The sequence below is a fragment of the Alosa alosa genome, chromosome 3 (genome assembly GCF_017589495.1).
Source record: "Alosa alosa isolate M-15738 ecotype Scorff River chromosome 3, AALO_Geno_1.1, whole genome shotgun sequence".
Classification (NCBI taxonomy): Eukaryota; Metazoa; Chordata; class Actinopteri; order Clupeiformes; family Clupeidae; genus Alosa; species Alosa alosa.
The window spans coordinates 5792548-5811385 of NC_063191.1; the positions used below are offsets into that span (position 1 = coordinate 5792548).

The 18838-nt window shown below is 43.5% G+C and overlaps 1 protein-coding gene and 1 pseudogene across 1 annotated transcript; both read right to left on the reverse strand.

The window, feature by feature from the left end:
• Nucleotides 1-4382: 4382 nt before the first annotated feature.
• LOC125291703 lies at nt 4383-8699 on the reverse strand (annotated as a pseudogene).
• A 4058-nt stretch (nt 8700-12757) lies between these two features.
• On the reverse strand, nt 12758-16227 carry LOC125292287 (E3 ubiquitin-protein ligase TRIM35-like). Its single transcript, XM_048239504.1, has 6 exons — nt 16219-16227; nt 15774-16004; nt 15208-15230; nt 15002-15120; nt 12833-12910; nt 12758-12780 (listed from the first exon to the last, which is right to left on the reverse strand). The coding sequence occupies exons 1-6, from the start codon at nt 16225-16227 to the stop codon at nt 12758-12760; spliced, it is 483 nt and encodes a 160-aa protein (XP_048095461.1).
• Between the last annotated feature and the right edge of the window lie 2611 nt (nt 16228-18838).

Sequence of the window (18838 nt, forward strand, 5' to 3'; positions counted from 1 at the left end):
GAGAAGGTGTTGAGTGGAGGTAGACCGGAGGCAACCACAGAGGAGAAGTGCGTTGGAGACAGGTTCCGGATGTTGCGGCGGAACGTGACCATCGGCTGAGGAGCCGGAGGCTGTTCTGTCAGGCTGACATTGAACTAGATGAAGAAGTGGTCAGAAAGATGGAGAGGCGTCACCATGAGGGTGTCTGTGCTGCAGTTCCGAGTGAAGATCAAGTCAAGCTCTTTGCCAGCTTTGTGAGTCGGTGGGCTTTGAACCAGTTTGAGGTCAAAGGAGTGGATCAGGGCCAAAAAGTCCGCTGAGCCTGGAGCATCTAAGTGGATGTTCATATCACCGAGAACAAGAAGCGGACAGTCATGCTTAGGGATGGAGGACAGCAGAGTGTCAAGTTCGTCCATAAAGTCACCTAGTTGGCCTGGAGGGCGGTAGATGACCAGCACGTTGAGTTTTGCTGGGGCGATCACTGTGATGGCATGGAATTGAATGAGACATATTTGTTTGAAGGCAGTAGCGGGGTGAATTTCCATTTGTTGGAGATCAGCAGGCCGTCCCACCTCCTCGGCCCAGATAGGCGAGGGGTGAGGGATAGTGTAAGGTTAGTGGAGAGTGCAGCCGGGGTGGCAGTGTTCTCTGGTTTGATCCAAGTCTCAGTGAGAGCAAGGAGTTCCAGTGAAAGGTGGTTGGCATAGCCAGCTATGAAGTCCGTTTTGTTGACTGCGGATTGACAGTTCCACAAGCCCATGGAGAAGGAGGTTTCTGTAGGTAAGGACCGTTGAAGTTGCTGGAGGTGAAGGCGATTTCTGCCCCTTTTGGCATGATGCCTTTTTCTGCGATGGCCGTGGAATGGCACATTGAAATGGCACATTTTTGCCTTTGTCGGCGTCTGTGAACTTGCACAGGTAAACTTGCTTGTCTTGACCGCGTACGTCTTAAACGAGGACGGCTGAAACGAGGGCTGCCGCTTATGCTGACGCTTCAGCAACAGCCTCTATTGTTATTCTGACAGGAATTGCATGCAGCTGTCCTCGTGTCTCACTAATGATGAATCAGCGTAGACCGCCCTCTGACGTTCGCACAGCTTAGATTGTTCAAAAGGGTGTTAATTACGGTCAACTGAAAGTCCGCTCGCTCACACCGACCGAAACTCGCAGTTTCAAGTAGCCTCCTCCCTCAGCTGTTCCCAAACGCCCAGAGTCCAATTCTAAACAATTGGAGAGGATTGGCCAGTAGTAGCCTATGTGTTCTTGCTTTCTCTTTTCCAACTCACTGCAGTTGTTGTCTGCATTATTATAGGCTACATTTGCAAATGCAGCAAACTTATTTAAGTTTGCCATTAAACCATAGATCAAATCACAGCACTGGCTACCAACATAAATGTTAATGTTGGCGTTAATGTGGGCAATTATCATACCTCCCTCGTCCTCCTCATCTCCTCACTGTTCCTCTCCCTCTGCCTCTGTTCAGGAAGAATTTTCTGATGTCCATCTCTGAATAGTTTATCAGAAGGCTATGTTTAGTTTTACAGTAGGACAGCTTCACAAACAGTATAGGCTACTTTTACAGGACTCTCTCTACAGTAGGCTAAATCATTATTAACTCTCCGCATGTGTGCATGCAGCCTACACATGGTGTGAGTGTGTGTGTGAGGGAGAGAGCACAAGCACAAACTGTTGCTAAATTTAGGCTACAATGACGCTAAGCATTGAAAATCAGATGCTAATTATGTGGGCAACATTCTCTAACAGCGATCAACTTTTTTCTGTTAAACAAGTTGTGAATTTGTTGTAGCCTAACATTAAAACAGGGGACGACTTACTCTGCGCTCAAAGTGATCCAGCGGTTTCCACTGTACAACGAAACACTCGGAAGAATCATGTGAACGATTTTCATTGGTTGTTGCGTTCAATCTTACCCAGCTACAGAGGTGCTATTTCCTGATTGGCTATTATGGCCCCTTTCTTTTTTTCCTTGTTTATTTTTATTGGCTGGTAAGTGACAGGCTCGAGCCATGATTAAAGCAGGCACGGAGATGCGCTCATGTATGCCGTTTCCAGCTAGCCTGGCGAGCCAGACCCACATTAAAATGTAGGGTCTGGGCACTCACTGTTTGCAGTGCTCAGTCCGAGGGGCGGGATAATCAGTTGTCTTTCAAATTCCCTCTGCACGCAATAGGATGCAATAGGATATTTGTTTTCAAGTAGCAGGGAATTCAAGCCAAACCGTTGCAACTCTGCCATCAATCATTATGTTAAGCCCACCAAACGACCCTATACATGATTTCAATGCCCTGATTAAGTTTCGATTTCTGGAGCTCACAAGCCAACGGAGAGTTGCTAGACTAGCCCTGGCAGCAAATTTAATTTGCTGCCGCTAGGGGCGCGTCTAGATTTCTAGGCTAGTTTCCAGCGAGAGCAGCGCTAGAATTTTACTGGGGCACTGGAGACTTTTACTAAGGCACGTGCCCCAGTGAATAAGGTCTAGTGACGCCCCTGCAAGACAGCGGGCGGAAAAAGTTGCCATGCATTGTTTCGGTCCCTGTGCACAGGGATTATTTGCCACATTATTAATCACATATGATTATTTGTGAAATTGTGCAAACAGGTGCAACACATTGAAAAGGAAGGACTGGCAGCATGCAAGCTCCCGGGAAAGATTGATTTAAGAACGATATCACAGTGTGTCTTTGTGGCGCAAAGCAGCGTGGGCGGAAGACAATGGGCAGGGGAGGGTCATGTCTTTTTATCAATTCTGTCGGAGGGTCATTGAACAATTTCTAGCAGGCAAGAGAGGGTCATGCAACTTTTGACTGAAGCACTCAAAATTCCTCCGGTGGCCCCTTCAATAAATAACGAACAGCCCCTAACAAAAATACTCTTCTTGAATCACAATTTCTGAAATTAAAGGTGTAATGACAAAAGAGGACATTGAAGGCTGACTATAATTATTTCTGACAAGGCAAGCCTGTTTCATGTGTTCATCTCCAAGTCTTTTTGCGGTCATAGGCGAACATCGTGCGCACTTAATACACACAACAAAGCATACCTCATGCATACCTCCGACTTTCCTCCAAACTTCTTTAAAGTTATTTGTCCTGTTTTTATTTTTTTTCTTTACATCTTCAAGCTTCACATTGCACTTAAGCTCCACAATACAGCACAGCAGGCCCGGTGTGATGCGTGAGCTACACAATACAGCACAGCAGGCCCGGTGTGATGCGTGAGCTACACAATACAGCACAGCAGGCCCGGTGTGATGCGTGAGCTACACAATACAGCACAGCAGGCCCGGTGTGATGCGTGAGCTACACAATACAGCACAGCAGGCCCGGTGTGATGCGTGCAAGTGGAGGAGAAGCTGCACATGACACGTGTTGCGCAGATGACATTATAAATGACATTTTGTAACCTAACTTGTGTAACTGTACACATTTGTTACTTGTATAACTGTACACATTTGTTACCTACTTTGCTAAATATATATTATATATATATATAAATAATGCTAAATATCGGCCCGACCAGGCCGTGGTTCAGGCTCGGGCAGAGAATCTAAACTCTATTGCCAACCTGCACATTAGAGCAGTTTGGGGTTCAGTGTGTTGCTCATGGTCAAGGTCAGGGAACGACCCTGTACCTCCTGAGCCCCCACCCCCCCCTTTAAACTCTGAAGAGACTCGGACAGACGCATGCAGGACGCAGCCTGAGTACCAAACTATATTTATTGTATACAGTAGTAAAGGACAAAGTGAGTAGAATACAGAAAAAAGAAACCTTTGCTTTGATACTCCGTCCTCTCTCTATGGTACTAGAGGAAGGGAGGAAAAGAGGAGTCTTACACCCAGCAGAGAGAGAGAGAGAGAGAGAGAGGAGTTTTACACATGGTGTCCACCCAGCAGAGAGAGAGAGACAGAGAGAGGAGTCTTATACATGGTGTCCACCCAGCAGAGAGAGAGAGACAGAGAGAGGAGTCTTATACATGGTGTCCACCCAGCAGAGAGAGAGAGAGAGAGAGAGGAGTTTTACACATGGTGTCCACCCAGCAGAGAGAGAGAGAGGGAGAGAGAGAGAGGAGTTTTACACATGGCGTCCACCCAGCAGAGAGAGAGAGAGGGGAGAGAGAGAGAGAGAGAGAGAAAGAGAGAGAGAGAGAGAGGGCACATGCAGCCCACCCAGCAGAGAGAGAGGGAGAGAGAGAGAGAGAGAGAGAAAGAGAGAGAGAGAGAGAGGAGTCTTACACATGGTGGCCACCCAGCAGAGAGAGAGAGAGAGAGGAGGAGTCTTACACATGGTGTCCACCCAGGAGAGAGAGAGAGAGGGTGAGAGAGAGGAGTCTTACACATGGTGTCCACCCAGGAGAGAGAGAGAGAGAGAGAGAGATAGAGAGAGGAGTCTTACACATGGCGTCCACCCAGCAGAGAGAGAGAGAGAGACAAATAAAGAGAGAGGAAGAGATATACCATAAGATTCTCTGAGAAATATGGGAAACATCTGTACACCTCTGGCAAGAGTCCCGACTGGTTGGTCCATTTAACTGTTAAACTGCCCAGGACATCAGGAGAATAAGAGGGGCAAGTCTAAGCTCAGGCCATTGTGTCTGGACACAGCGTGGAGGCAGCGGCCGCAGAAACGTTCAGATTAAAACATTTAGAAAACGTTCAGATTAAAAAAAAAAGCCAGCCGCCACTCTCAAAAAATACAAATAAAAGGAGATAAAAAGAAGAACAATGATGTCATTTCCTGTTGGTCTCACAGGCTGTTTTGGGTTACTGTTTTGGGATGCCGAGAGGACACAGACACAACAGCCTAACTGCCCAGGACATCAGACCAATAAGAGGAGGGCCATTGTGTCTGACGGAGGGTGGAGCAGCCAATAAGAGGAGGGCCTTTGTGTCTGGATGGAGGGTGGAGCAGCCAATAAGAGGAGGGCCATTGTGTTTGGGTGGAGGGTGGAGCAGCCAATAAGAGGAGGGCCTTTGTGGCTGGATGGAGTGTGGAGCAGCCAATAAGAGAAGGGCCATAGTGTCTGATGGAGGGTGGAGCAGCCAATAAGAGGAGGGCCATTGTGTTTGGGTGGAGAGTGGAGCAGGTGGAGGAGGAAGTGAATTGTACCTAATCGATTGATTTTTAACGTCACAAATCTTTAGCCCATACACAACATTTAAACAGGTGGACCGTGTACAATGAAGGGCAAATGATCACATGGGAGAAGAGGGTGTGTCTGATGCTGGTGATTTCTCTCAGTCCACAGTGGTGTTTTCTCTCAGAGTCTCCTCTAACTGATTCATCTCCTCATGCTGATCAGTTCTGGTCCACACAGAGACACTATCAGCTCTAACTGGGCTGCTCTGCTGTTACTGAGACCTTCACTGGTAAGATCCTCATAGGAGACACCCTACAGCCATTAAAGTATGGAGACACTCTCTCAGTGAAAGTGTGTGTGAGAGTGTGTAGGTGTGTGGTATTATCAGGGTCAGAGAATGACAGCTCTCCTCTGTCCCAGTCCAGCTGCACTCTGATCCTCTGGAGTTTCTGCTGCACTGTGAGGGGAGTGGAGGTATGAGGAGGAGCACATGCCATATATACAGCACCACTATACCCCACACACCACAACCCACTCATGGAGAAATACTCTCCCTTCCTCTGGAGAGACTCTGTCATCACACCGACACTCCACACTGTGTTCTCTCCAACCTCCACATCCCAGCAGTGAGTCCCTGAGTTAAAGCCCTCAGAGCCCAGGACAGTGGCAGCCTTATTAAATCTCTCTGGGTTATCAGGAAGCTGCTGTCTCACATCACCACATCTCACACTGGTCAGATCCTCAGACATGATGAGATTGGGTTTTGCAGTGTTGGGATCCAGAGCCACAGGAGCTGCAGAGAGAAAGAACACACACATGATCATTATCAATAGGGCTGAGTGATGTGTGATGAGGATGTGAATGATGGTCATCATCAATGAGTGTGTGTGTGTGTATATTTCTGTGTGTGTGTGTGTGTGTTTGTGTTTGTTTGTGTTTGTGTGTGTGTGTGTGTGTGTGTGGTACTGTATTGCATTCACTATGGAACTCACTGTATTGCAAATTTTTCTCCTGGATTTTATCTGATTTCACACTCAATGAATTAAAACAGTAGGCTACTCACTGACCTCATTCTCATTGACCTCTATCAGTAGTGTGAGTTTCGGTATTATACTTATGTTATATTTATGCCCAGCAGTCACTATGAAATTGTTTGATGTTAGTTGTAGATAACAACACGATATGTGCGTGTGTGTGTGCGTACGTGCGTGCGTGAGAGAGAAACTGTGTACTCACTGTACTGAACAATCTCCTGCATCTTCTCCCAGACTCTGAACTTCAGGTTGCCCAGGTGCTTTGCCACATTGATCAGAGCTCCTGAAACCCTCTCTGGATCCTGCAGTGTGCACTGGGCTCTGGAATAACATGCAGGAGTCAGTGCTGCTGTGGGTTTGGGTTCAGAACCACAGAGAAGAGAGAGACAGGAGGCAGATCACTCACCTTTCCACTGTGCTCTTGTAGCTCTGCAGAACAATAAAGGGTGAAATGCAGTAAGTATTACATTATTATTTCTAATCAAACTTGCCGTTGCTATAATTAGTTAAAGTAAACATAAGCAAACTTTGAATGTGGGAATAAATAAACCACAAATAATGTTAAATTCCCAATGAAGTGCATCATGTCCACTATGGTCCACTAGAGCTGCGTTCCCTATGAAGTGCATCAGTTCGTGTCCACTATGGTCCACTAGAGCTGTGTTGCTGATGTCATAATGCACAGTTCTGACCTCATAGAGCTCCATGATGGACCCCTACTGTGTTCACACATCTGCAGCACATCAGCTTTGAGTTCTCTTTGTCCAATCACACAGCAGCTACCAGTGACACTGAGGTAGAAAAGTTCAAGACTGCTTCTTACCTGTAGAAACATCACATCATCAGCTCCCATTTTCTCTTCTATGGCTCTGATTGTGTCTGAAAGAGATGAGATCTCTCTGCTCATCTTCTCAATCTTCTTCTTCATCATCTGACTCTTCTGCTCCTCTTCCTCCCTCAGTGCAGCTATCCTGGCTGCCTTTTCATCCCGTAGAAACTGGTGAAGCTTCTAAAACTCCTCCTTGATCTGCTTTTCTGTATTCTGGGTCTGGCTCTAGATTAACACACACATTACAATTCCCTTATTTTTTTCTTTGAAAGAAAGTTGTTGTCTAATGTTGGTCATGCCTTACCTTAATGTGAGCTGCTGTTTGATCACAGATGAGTTTAACTTCTTCAAAGGTCTTCAGTTTCTTTGTTAGGGGCTCCAGTTTGATCTTGAGCTCATCCTGAAATACAAGCACACTTTACTGAAATCTGCAGGTCTAACAGATTTACCCTTTAATACCCAAAATGGCCTATGTGCATATCCTCTTCATAATTCATTCTTCATAATGTAAATGTTGAAATTGAAATGTTGAGCTTATTTCTGTAGCTTTTGGCTTTCACTGATAGGACAGTAGAGGTGATCAGCAAATGAGTGGGAGACAGCAGGAGTAAAAATGAGTGTAAAGGGCCCTTCACACCAAGAACGAGAACTAGAACTGCAAAAAATATCCTTCTTGCTCATGTGAATGATGACGTCCACACATCAACTATAACTACAATGGCTTGAAGAACGTTATCGTTGGGGATCACTTCCAGAGCGATTTTGAGAAAGAAAAGCTTCAGACAGCCAATCAGAATCCATCACATTTTATCCATCTCATGCATCAACACAAAGAGAGGCTTTCCTTATCGTTGGTCAGTGTGGACACTTTTATCATTATAGTTACAGTTATAGTTATAGTTATAGTTATAGTTATAGTTATGGTCCCTGGTGTGAACGGACCTTAAGAGAGATAGAGGATTATGGTCAGAAATTAGTCAGAGTTGAGTCTGGGTCCACATGGGTGCTCAGACCCAAATGTGGTGACATTTGCACCATGGCTCCTCCAAGAAGCAGCTTATTGCCAGTATCACTTGATCATTCCTACCTTCATATCTGGTGCAGCCTCACTGATGGGACTGAAGTTGTGGTGTTTGTGTGTTCTGGAGTCTCTACACACCAGACATACAGGCTGTTTATCCTCCAGACAGAAGAGCTTGAGTTTCTCACTGTGCAGACTGCAGAGCACCTCAGACCCTGCTGAAGCTCTCTGACTTTTCTCTTGGAAGAAAGCCTCACACAGGTTCCTTAAGTGGAGGTTAAGGGGAGGACGATCCCTTGATGATCTCCTCCTGCAGACTGGACACTGGACATTCTCTGGACCCTTTGGTCTCCCAGAACTGCTGCAGACAGATTTTACAGAAGCTGTGACTACAGGAGAGGAGAATGGGATCTTTGAAGAAGTCACAGCACACAGGACAGGAAAAATCCTCTTCTGAGGAAGGTTTAGATGCCATAGTCCTGTTACCGGTAGTTTCTAGTTTGCTATAGTTGTTTGTACAGTAGTTTATTTTCACTTTCAAATTCACAGTTTGAGGATCATGTCAGTCTCTGAAAAGAAAAATAACAACACAATGACTCCACAAGGCAGTCAGACTCTGTTACATGTATCTGGAATGACAACAGTTTGTTTATTTATGCAGTGTAGATATTTTACACCCTCGTACCTTTCAAGAGTACAGAGACAGTCAGTAACTGCAGTCTGTCTGCCTCAGTTCCCCACTTCCTCATTCAACTACAAGATCACGTGGAGGGAGGGACTTGGGTTGAGGATTCTGATTGGCCGGCTCTGTTGCAATACAAAAGATAGAATGAGAGTGAAAGAGAGAGGGAGGGATAGAGAGACTTCTGGACTTCTGGCCCGTCCGACCAAGATGTCACACATCTGTCACACCCAGCTATCTGCAGTGCACCACAACTGAACACAAACAAGTTCTTTTTTTATGAATTGCCATAACTGCTCAGTAGCGTTTTCATTTTGAATGTTTTGTGAGATGATCTGAACACAGTGTTTGGTTTTGAGCACAGGTACAACTGTTTTGAGGCAATTGTTTAGTTTTGCAGAGGTTGTTAGAGGTTTTGTGAATGCAGTTTGAGATTTGGGGGTTGTGTTCACAGTTTTGGGAAAAGGGTGGAAGGTTTTAGCAATTGTGAAAAACTGTCTGGGGAAACCTTTGGCTTTGGTCACCCTGACCACATGAAACACAGCAACTGTTTACAGTTTTTTACAACTGTTTACACACATTTTCAAAACTCGGTGTCTATTTTTCAAAATTCTACACACGAAACACACTGTTGCTCACGCAATATACAAAATGCCTCAAATCTCCAGCAAAATGACAGACAACATTCAAAATGTTATAATCTCTAAAACAAACATTCACCTCACATTATAATCACTTTTGTCATGACATTTTGGATTCATCATGTACTGCACACACTGTTGCTCAACACCTAAAGCTCTTCTGTCTTTCATGGGCTTCTATGTATATGTCCATACAAGAGTGAAAGTCGTCTACAGAGAGAAGTTGATATACACAGTAAACGTAAGCAGTATTGAAACACAATAATGACTTTCCTTAAATAATTTGCTGTTGAGACAGTAACAGCCAACAACAAAAACGGAATGAAAATACAATGACAACTAGATTAACATGGAGTTTTGAAAAAGATGATTTTGCCAAAGACAGAAATAACTGTATTTCCAAAGAAAGAAATTGCTGCATATCTATTCACAGGCCTATACTAAGGCAATGATCGTGGTGTTCAGTAAATCGATGGTGTTCAGTAAAGTCATGAGTGTTTGTGCATTTAGGACTGAGTGTGAATAAGTGTGGCATTTTGTTTTGTTGTAGGTTGTCTTTGAAAAACTTACTTCATGTTAGATTTTTGTGTGTTAGGTAGAAAATTGTGTGTGGTGTTTTGCAAAATGTATTTTAGGAAATTGAAAGCTGAGTCAGACACTGAGAATTAGTGTATGGTTTTGCAGACTTGGTGTGAGGTTATGGTGTTTGAAAGACCTGTTTAGAAAATTATGTGACAAGCAAATAATTAGAGTCTAAGCAGTTGAACAAAAAACTGTATTACAATAACACATGACTCTCTATGATCTCTACTGTTCTATTGTGACAAAGCCTACTGCTCCACTCTGTCATAATGTTCCACTCTGTCAGGGCGTCGGCTGCTCTCTCCCGACAATCTAAACACAGACTAGTTTTTCTCAACAGCAGCTTCAGAGCTTTCAAATCATCCTTATAACCCCGCAAACCCCAAATCTCACACTCCACACACAGAGGTCTCAAACACATTTGAAAAAGTAAAAACAATCAAGAAAACAAAACTAGTAGACAATATTTATTTTATTAATAAATTCCACACCACTCAAACATTGATCCAGTAGGGACCATACCCCCATGATAAATATGAACCTGTCACCAGTGATCACTGATGTGCATGTTGTGTCTTTACCATCATCACTGATGTGCATGTTGTGTCTTTACCATCATCACTGATGTGCATGTTGTGTCTCCATCACCAGTGATCACTGATGTGCATGTTGTGTCTTTACCATCATCACTGATGTGCATGTTGTGTCTTTACCATCATCACTGATGTGCATGTTGTGTCTCCATCACCAGTGATCCCTGATGTGCATGTTGTGTCTCCATCACCAGTGATCACTGATGTGCATGTTGTGTCTTTGCTGCATGCATCATGTGTGTTTAATCCTATTTATTTATTATTATTGATGTATTTACATTGAAGTCTACGAGCAGGTCATCATCAACACACTGTACATGTTGGGTCATGGGTCATCAACACACTGTACATGTTGGGTCATGGGTCATCAACAAACTGTACATGTTGGGTCATGGGTCATAATCAACACACTGCACATGTTGGGTTATCATCAACACACTGTACATGTTGGGTCATCATCAACACACTGTACATGTTGGGTAATGGCTCAACAACACACTGTACATGTTGGGTCATGGCTCAACAACACACTGTACATGTTGGGTCATCATCAACACACTGTACATGTTGGGTCATGGGTCATCAACACACTGTACATGTTGGGTCATGGGTCATCAACACACTGCACATGTTGGGTCATCAACACACTGTACATGTTGGGTCATGGGTCATCATCAACACACTGTACAAGTTGGGTCATGGGTCATCAACACACTGTACATGTTGGGTCATGGGTCATCATCAACACACTGTACATGTTGGGTCATCAACACACTGTACATTGTTGGGTCATGGGTCATTAACACGCTGTACATGTTGGGTCATGGGTCATCAACACACTGCACATGTTGGGTCATGGGTCATCAACACACTGTACATGTTGTAGAGCCCCATTGTGTCTCTGCCTCTCACCCCGCCCCTTCATCATGCCTGTTATGCTGTGACATTCTGCCCCCTGCTGGCCTTCCAGTGGCAGTGCAACAGCCTTTGGGTGTGTCGTGCTAAAATTCTGGATTGTTCAAAATATTTCTCAAGGAGAGTCAGCAGTCAGTCAGAAATCTCGGAGAGTTTTATTCACGGTACCGGAGACCTACGCCGTGTCACTAACAGACGCAGTCTCAAGACACAGAGAAAAGGTGCACTGCGTATAGGACTTGTCTCAAGACACAGAGAAAAGGCGCACTGCGTATAGGACTTGTCAAAACTTACATTTCCCCTTGTGGCACGTCAGATATTCAATGACCACATCACTCATCTCGTCAACATTACACAAGGATGTATCCCTTAACAACCAACATCAGTGACATTTCCCCAAACTTTCACATGAAGGCGCCAACCTCCCTAGTGAAGATGGCAGCTCCATCTCAGGGCCCCCTCTATCTTAACAAACCAACACTTTGGCCCAATCACCTTGAGAAAGAATGTCACAAATGATAAACATCTCTCATCATCCCAATTTCTGTTCACTTATATACTTCTATGAATAACTTGCTCACAAACAAAAGTAAAAGACTGCATGAGTAAAATATACAGAACACACATATATGGTTTTCTTGCACACAGATCTGAAAGGTTAAAATGTCCTCCTATAGGTGCTACAAGACCATCAGACGGTCATCACCTGATTGTTCACACCTGAACAGGTGCTGACAGAACACAAAGCTGTTCCAGTCCTCTGATTCTGTGAAATTTACCTAATTAATTTGACATGTCACAAACCTTTATCCCTTACACCACATTTAAACAGGTGGAGTGTGCACAATGAATGTCAAATGATCACATGGGAGAAGAAGGTGTGTCTGATGCTGCTGGTGATTTCTCTCAGTCCACAGTGGTGTTTTCTCTCAGAGTCTCCTCTAACTGATTCATCTCCTCATGCTGATCAGTTCTGGTCCACACAGAGACACTATCAGCTCCATCAGTGCTGCTCTGCTGTTACTGAGAGCGCAACCGGTAAGATCCTCATTGGAAATTTACCAGTGTTAAAGTATGGAAACACTCTCAGTGAAAGTGTGTGTGAGAGTGTGTATGTGTGTGTTATTATCAGGGTCAGAGAATGACAGCTCTCCTCTGTCCCAGTCCAGCTGCACTCTGATCCTCTGGAGTTTCTGCTGCACTGTGAGAAGAGTGGAGGGCTGTGGGGGAGCATGTGCTCCATACGCAGTACCAGTATAACCCACATACCACTGTCCACTCATAGATAAATAGTTTCCCTTCCTCGGGAGAGACTCTGTCATAACACCCACTTGCCACTTTGTGTTCTCTCCAACCTCCACATCCCAGCAGTGAGTCCCTGAGTTTAAGCCCTCAGAGCCCAGGACACTGGCGTAGTAATCAAATCTCTCAGGGTTATCAGGGAGCTGCTGTATCTTACCACCACATCTCACACTGGTCAGATCCTCAGACAGGAAGAGTTGTGGGTGTGCAGTGTTGGGATCCAGAGTCACAGGAGCTGCAGAGAGAAAGAACACACACATGAGCTGAACACTGAGTGATGTGTGATGAGGATGTGAATGATGGTCATTATTCATAGGGCTGAGTGATGTGTGATGAGGATGTGAATGATGGTCATTATCAATAGGGCTGATTGATGTGTGATGAGGATGTGAATGATGGTCATTATTCATAGGGCTGGTACCAAGTGTTCTCTTCATGAGTACCATGACCTGACTGTCATTTGATACTTGCAGCAAAGATGCTGCACAGCTCTGTACTGTGTGATATATTTACTCATTCTCCCACCTCCCTGCTTCAACACACCGCTTGGTCTGGCTGTATTTTAGTGATTGATTTCAGCAGTTGTATGCAGTGGTAATGGAGTGTGTGTGTGTGTCAAGTTTGTTTGTTTGTGTGTGTGTGTGTGTGTATGTGTGTGTGTGCGTGTCTGTGTGTCTGTGTATCTCTCTGTGTGTGTGTATTTATGTATGTATGTGTGTGTATGAGTGTGTGTGTGTGTGTGTGCGTGTCTGTGTGTCTGTGTATCTCTCTGTGTGTGTGTATTTATGTATGTATGTGTGTGTATGAGTGTGTGTGTGTGTGTGTGCGTGTCTGTGTGTCTGTGTATCTCTCTGTGTGTGTGTATTTATGTATGTATGTGTGTGTATGTGTGTGTGTGTGTGTGTGTGTGTGATTGTGTGTAGGGCTGGAACGATTCATCGAGTTACTCGAATAACTCGATTACAAAAATTACGAGGCAAAAACCCTGCCCCGAAGCCTCGTTAAATTCCTATGACGCGCACTATACGCGCAGGGATTTTATTGTTCCACACGGACCGTTGTTCGGGAAGCACACCACTAGCGTGTGAATCATGATACATTCTGAATCATAGAATATGTCTATGTTCTGAATTAGCTGGCGCGATGGCGGAGTCAAGATGTCCATAAATGGCAGAGAATGTCTAAAGTTTTCAAGTAAAGTTTTGGTATCATTACATACTCAAAAAAGGAAAAGAACAAGCATCTGAACCGAAAACATGCTGTTTCACCAAGCGTCAATAAATAAAGTAGGCACTATCAATCTATCTAGCCTATCTATCATCTATCTACGTAGCCTATAGCCTACATTGATGTTGGCTGATTTTAATCACATACTGTATTTGTAGCGATGTCGTGATATAATGTTTAGCTTTTTATGTTTTTAAGTATTTAAGTTATTCACGTTCAATTGCAAGACAGTATGCCTAAAAAAAATTATACACGCATGCATGCACCCTCATCTTCCCTCACGCACCGCATGTGTGCATACACACACACACACACACACACAGGTTGCTGGGTTACCATAGCAAATAGGCTCACCCCAGAAATTATTTTTTACTAGGCTAATGGTAACATTATTTGTTAGTAGCCTAATGGTAAATGCTGCAGGTGTAGAAATCTACATAAAACAGATTTTTACTTTGATGTCAAGTCTAGATTACAGCATGAAACTTGTTGTGCATATTAATACATTAAATTGCTTTCCCTCTTCTCTCTCCCAGCACTTCACAACATAGTATGGGCAGCTTTGTTCGCCCAGCTAAGTCATGCACAAGAGGCTGCAATTTTACAGAGAGCATTTTGAACATTATTTAATTGTTGGCACTGGCACTTATAAACACTAAATGGGTAAATTGCAATAAATGGGCTTAGTTTTGGAGCCAAATGTTGGAGTTAGAATAAATACCTCTGTGCCAATTGCTTGATCATTTTACAGCCATGTCATTTTCGTTATGCATTATTTGTTTTGGTTGTTTAAAAATGCTAAAAAAAATGATCCGATTAATCGATTAATCGATCGATAAAGTGCTAGATTAATCGATTACAAAAATTATCGATAGCTGCAGCCCAAATTTTGTGTGTGTGTGTGTGTTTGTGTGTGTGATTGTGTGTGTCTGTGTGTGTGTGTGTGTGTGTGTGTGTGTCATTGTGTGTGTGTGTGTGTGTGTGTGTGTGTGTGTGTGGCACTGTATTGCACTCACTATGGAACTCACTGTATTGAACATTCTTTTCCTGGATTTTATCTGATTTCACACTGAATGAATTAAAACAGCAGGCTACTCACTGTACTGAACAGTCTCCTGCATCTTCTCCCAGACTCTGAACTTCAGGTTGCCCAGGTGCTTTGCCACATTGATCAGAGCTCCTGAAACCCTCTCTGGATCCTGCAGTGTGCACTGGGCTCTGGAATAACATTCAGGAGTCAGTGCTGCTGTGGGTTTGGGTTCAGAACCACAGAGAAGAGAGAGAGACAGGAGGCAGATCACTCACCTTTCCACTGTGCTCTTGTAGCTCTGGGAAATAACAAAGGAGAAAAGGTGTCTAAAATGATTGTTTCTACAAATTATCTTCATAAGCCTTTAATGGTGGATTCATAGATGATCAAACAGTTACTTTTTTTTCTATAGCCCCCCCTATGGACGGAATTCCACGAAACTTGGCATGTGCATAGTGTCAGTGTAGTCATACACAACAAACTTGATGCAGTTCATTTTTTACTGGGGGGAGCATTGAGACCAAAATACCACTAAAATTGCCAATAATGCAGGAGGGCACTTTGCACACACAATAATATACACACACACACACACACACACACTCACAACCTTGTTCTTCTTTGATTCATTGAAACCTCCTCTTAGAATGATTCTCCTTCCTCTCTAGACTCAACACATTGAGGTGAATCAAAGCCTCTTACTGATCCACACCACACCAACACCACACTCAACACAGATAGTAGAAACAATAGAATAATCAGAAATATGAAATTTGTTAACATTTACCAGAAATCTTAATATCAAAGCACCCCCAAGACACAAAGACTGGATGGTTCTGACCTGCAGGAATGTGACATCATCAGCTCCCATCTGCTCTTCTATGGTTCTGATTGTGTCTGAAAGAGATGAGATCTCTCTGCTCATCTTCTCAATCTTCTCCTTCATCATCTCACTCTTCTGCTCCTCTTCCTCCCTCAGTGCAGCTATCCTGGCTGCCTCTTCATCTCGTAGAAACTGATGAAGCTTCTCAAACTCCTCCTTGATCTGCTTCTCTGTGTGCTGAGTCTGAGTCTGAAATAAGTTCAGTAAGTACGTTTGAATTACTCTGGATTGAAATCTTTGAAGTCTTTGTGTATAGCATTTAGTTTGTGCTTGATATGAATCGTGACACGTACCTTAATGTGTTCAGCTGTTTCATGAGAGGTGACTTTCAGCTTCTCCTTTATGGCATCTAGCTTGATTTTGAGAGAGAGAGAGAGAGAGAGAGAGAGAGATCTTTACATACAAAGCACATCCCTTCCGGAGGATGGCTGTGTGTACTTATCCCTCTGTCTAGATAAACTTTCACTGACATGTTTCTGAAATGTTCCATCTGAAAAAAAAAAAACTGTGTTTTTAAAAAGGGCAAAGTCTGTGAAATGAGAAATGTTAGATACAATCATTTTTACAAACACATAAAGAACATTTTCCCCAAAAGGAAACCTATTAATGAGTGTCTTTACAAAGACATCAAATGATTGAAAGGAAAGTACTGCACCCTAGTGTTGATTTACAGTAATAAAAGACTGAGGAGGAGTTTCTTTGCTCAGGCCATGCGATTGCTGAATATAACAATTGAATAAATATTAGGCTTGTTGAGCCTGTTAAGTGTCCAAATCCAAATTTTTTTTTTTTGAGTCTCGAGTTTTGAGTTTTGAGTCTCTATGTGTACTTATTTGTGTACTTTTATTACTTTCTCAACTGAAATCTATTTCTCTCTCTCTCTCTCTCTTTCTCACTAGTGAGATGTCTCTGTTATTATTTTGCTAATTATTTTTTTTTTTCAACCTACTTGTTGTTAGTCACATGGTGTGTGACAATGGGAAGGCTCCACCCACTGAACACCTAAGGGTGTCCATTTTAAGCTTTGTTGTACTTCCTGTTTCTATGCCCTGATGAAGGCCAATATGGCCGCAACGCGTAGGCCCATGTGCTTTTAACCAGTTCTTGCCATGATGAATTAAAGGCTTTTTATACTTTTTCAACCTCAGAGTGCCTCCGCAAACTCTTTTTTCTTTATATTTAACACAAATGGCCACTAGACAGCAATTGGCATGTGAAAAGCTCCAATTCATAACATAAACATGTGGAGTCATTGAAACGTACATAAACACTTCCTATCTAACAATCCACCTTATTCCTTAAACCGTAAATCCGTCCGCTTTGCATCTTCCGTCCATGTAACTTAATGAATGCCGTCTCAGCAGGCTACCTAGAATATTCTTACACTTAGATTTCTTTCAAAATGTTGACAATTCTGCACTCAATATGGATATTGTATATAATATCCATATTATATTATCATTATTATTATATTATTATGACCGCCGCGCAGCGAAGCGGCGGTCATATAGGTTTAGTCAGATTTTTTTTTTCTTTTTCGCATGCCCAAATTTCCGTCAATGATTCCCGGGACACTGAAAGACCAGGGTACACAAAACTTGGTGCGCATGTAACCCCACATGAATAGCATGGAACCATCATTTTTCGTTTTGATCTGTAGCCCCCCCGCTGGACTGGACCCCCGAAAGGAGGGTAGGGCAGACACAGTTTTCTGTGAATATCTCGAAAACCGTAGGGTTTAGGAGGACCATTTTTTTTTTGTATGTTGATCTCAAAGGGCCATGTCAACCCATTCCATAACCACTCATTTCATGTATAGCGCCACCTAGTTAAACACAAAAAAGTAAAAATGAGGTGTTGTAATTGAAGGTATCTGTGACCTAACATAGTCAAAACTGCACGAAATTGGAAGTGTAGGATCATTATGACACCCTCTGTATGCATGCCAAGTTTTGTGTACTTTCGTTCATGGGGGGCCTTACAATAAAATAATTTATGTGTACATTTAGTGGCGTACACCAACAAGGATTTCGGGACACTGAAAGACCGGGGTACACAAAACTTGGTGGGCATGTACCCCACATGGATAGCATGGAACCGTCATTTTTTCGTTTTGATCTGTAGTCCCCCCGCTGGACTGGACCCCCGAAAGGAGAGTAGGGCAGACACAGTTCTCTGTGAATATCTTGAGAACTGTAGGGCCTAGGATGACAAATTCTTTCCGTATGTTTGCCTCCAGGGGTCATGTTAACCCATTCCATGTGCACACATGTGCATAAACAGATACACACGCACACACATACATTTACAGTAATCATACGTATGACACATACTCACACAGTAGACATATGTACGCATGCATGTACAAACACACATACGCAGACAAACACACAAGCACGCACATACACACACACACACACACCCACACACATAAACATAAACTTGTACACGCACACATGCACACAATTCAAGAATTTTTCCCGTCATCTACTTCCTGAATTTTTGGTCATTGATACCCGGGACACCGAACCACCGGGGTACATGAAATTTTCTGGGTATGTAGCCCCACTAGACTTTTACGGAAAAATTTAATTTCGTCCCCGGCAACCCCCCCCCCCCCACCCCGTGCTGGGCCCCCCGAACCGCAAAAAAAATTCCTAAATAACTACCTGAACCGTGGCACTGAGGATGAAGAATCTTTTATGGTATGTTGGTCTCAAGGGCCCACATCAACCTGGCTCATAATCACTCATTTGTGATTTGCACCCCCACCCCCCCGGTAAAAAATGAAAACGCAATATTATTCTGCTTTAATCGCCCCTATCTTCAGTTAAGATGTTCAGAACTGCACCAAATTTTATGTGTATGATTGACCTGGCATTCTCTGGGGGTATGCCAAGTTTCGTAGAATTTCATCCATGGGGGGGTCTAAAAAAATTAGCTTATGTGTACATTTAGTGACTGTACTCATTGGCCTGTAAATGGCGGTGCACATATATACACATGCACACACACAGGCACCC

Coding starts and splice junctions, on each gene's coding strand:
- LOC125292287 (XM_048239504.1), bottom strand. Junction 15,231..15,773: donor ATGATGTCACATTCCTGCAG/GTCAGAACCATC, acceptor GTTATTTCCCAG/AGCTACAAGAGCACAGTGGA. Junction 12,911..15,001: donor GCAGGAGACTGTTCAGTACA/GTGAGTAGCCTG, acceptor TTCTCTCTGCAG/CTCCTGTGACTCTGGATCCC.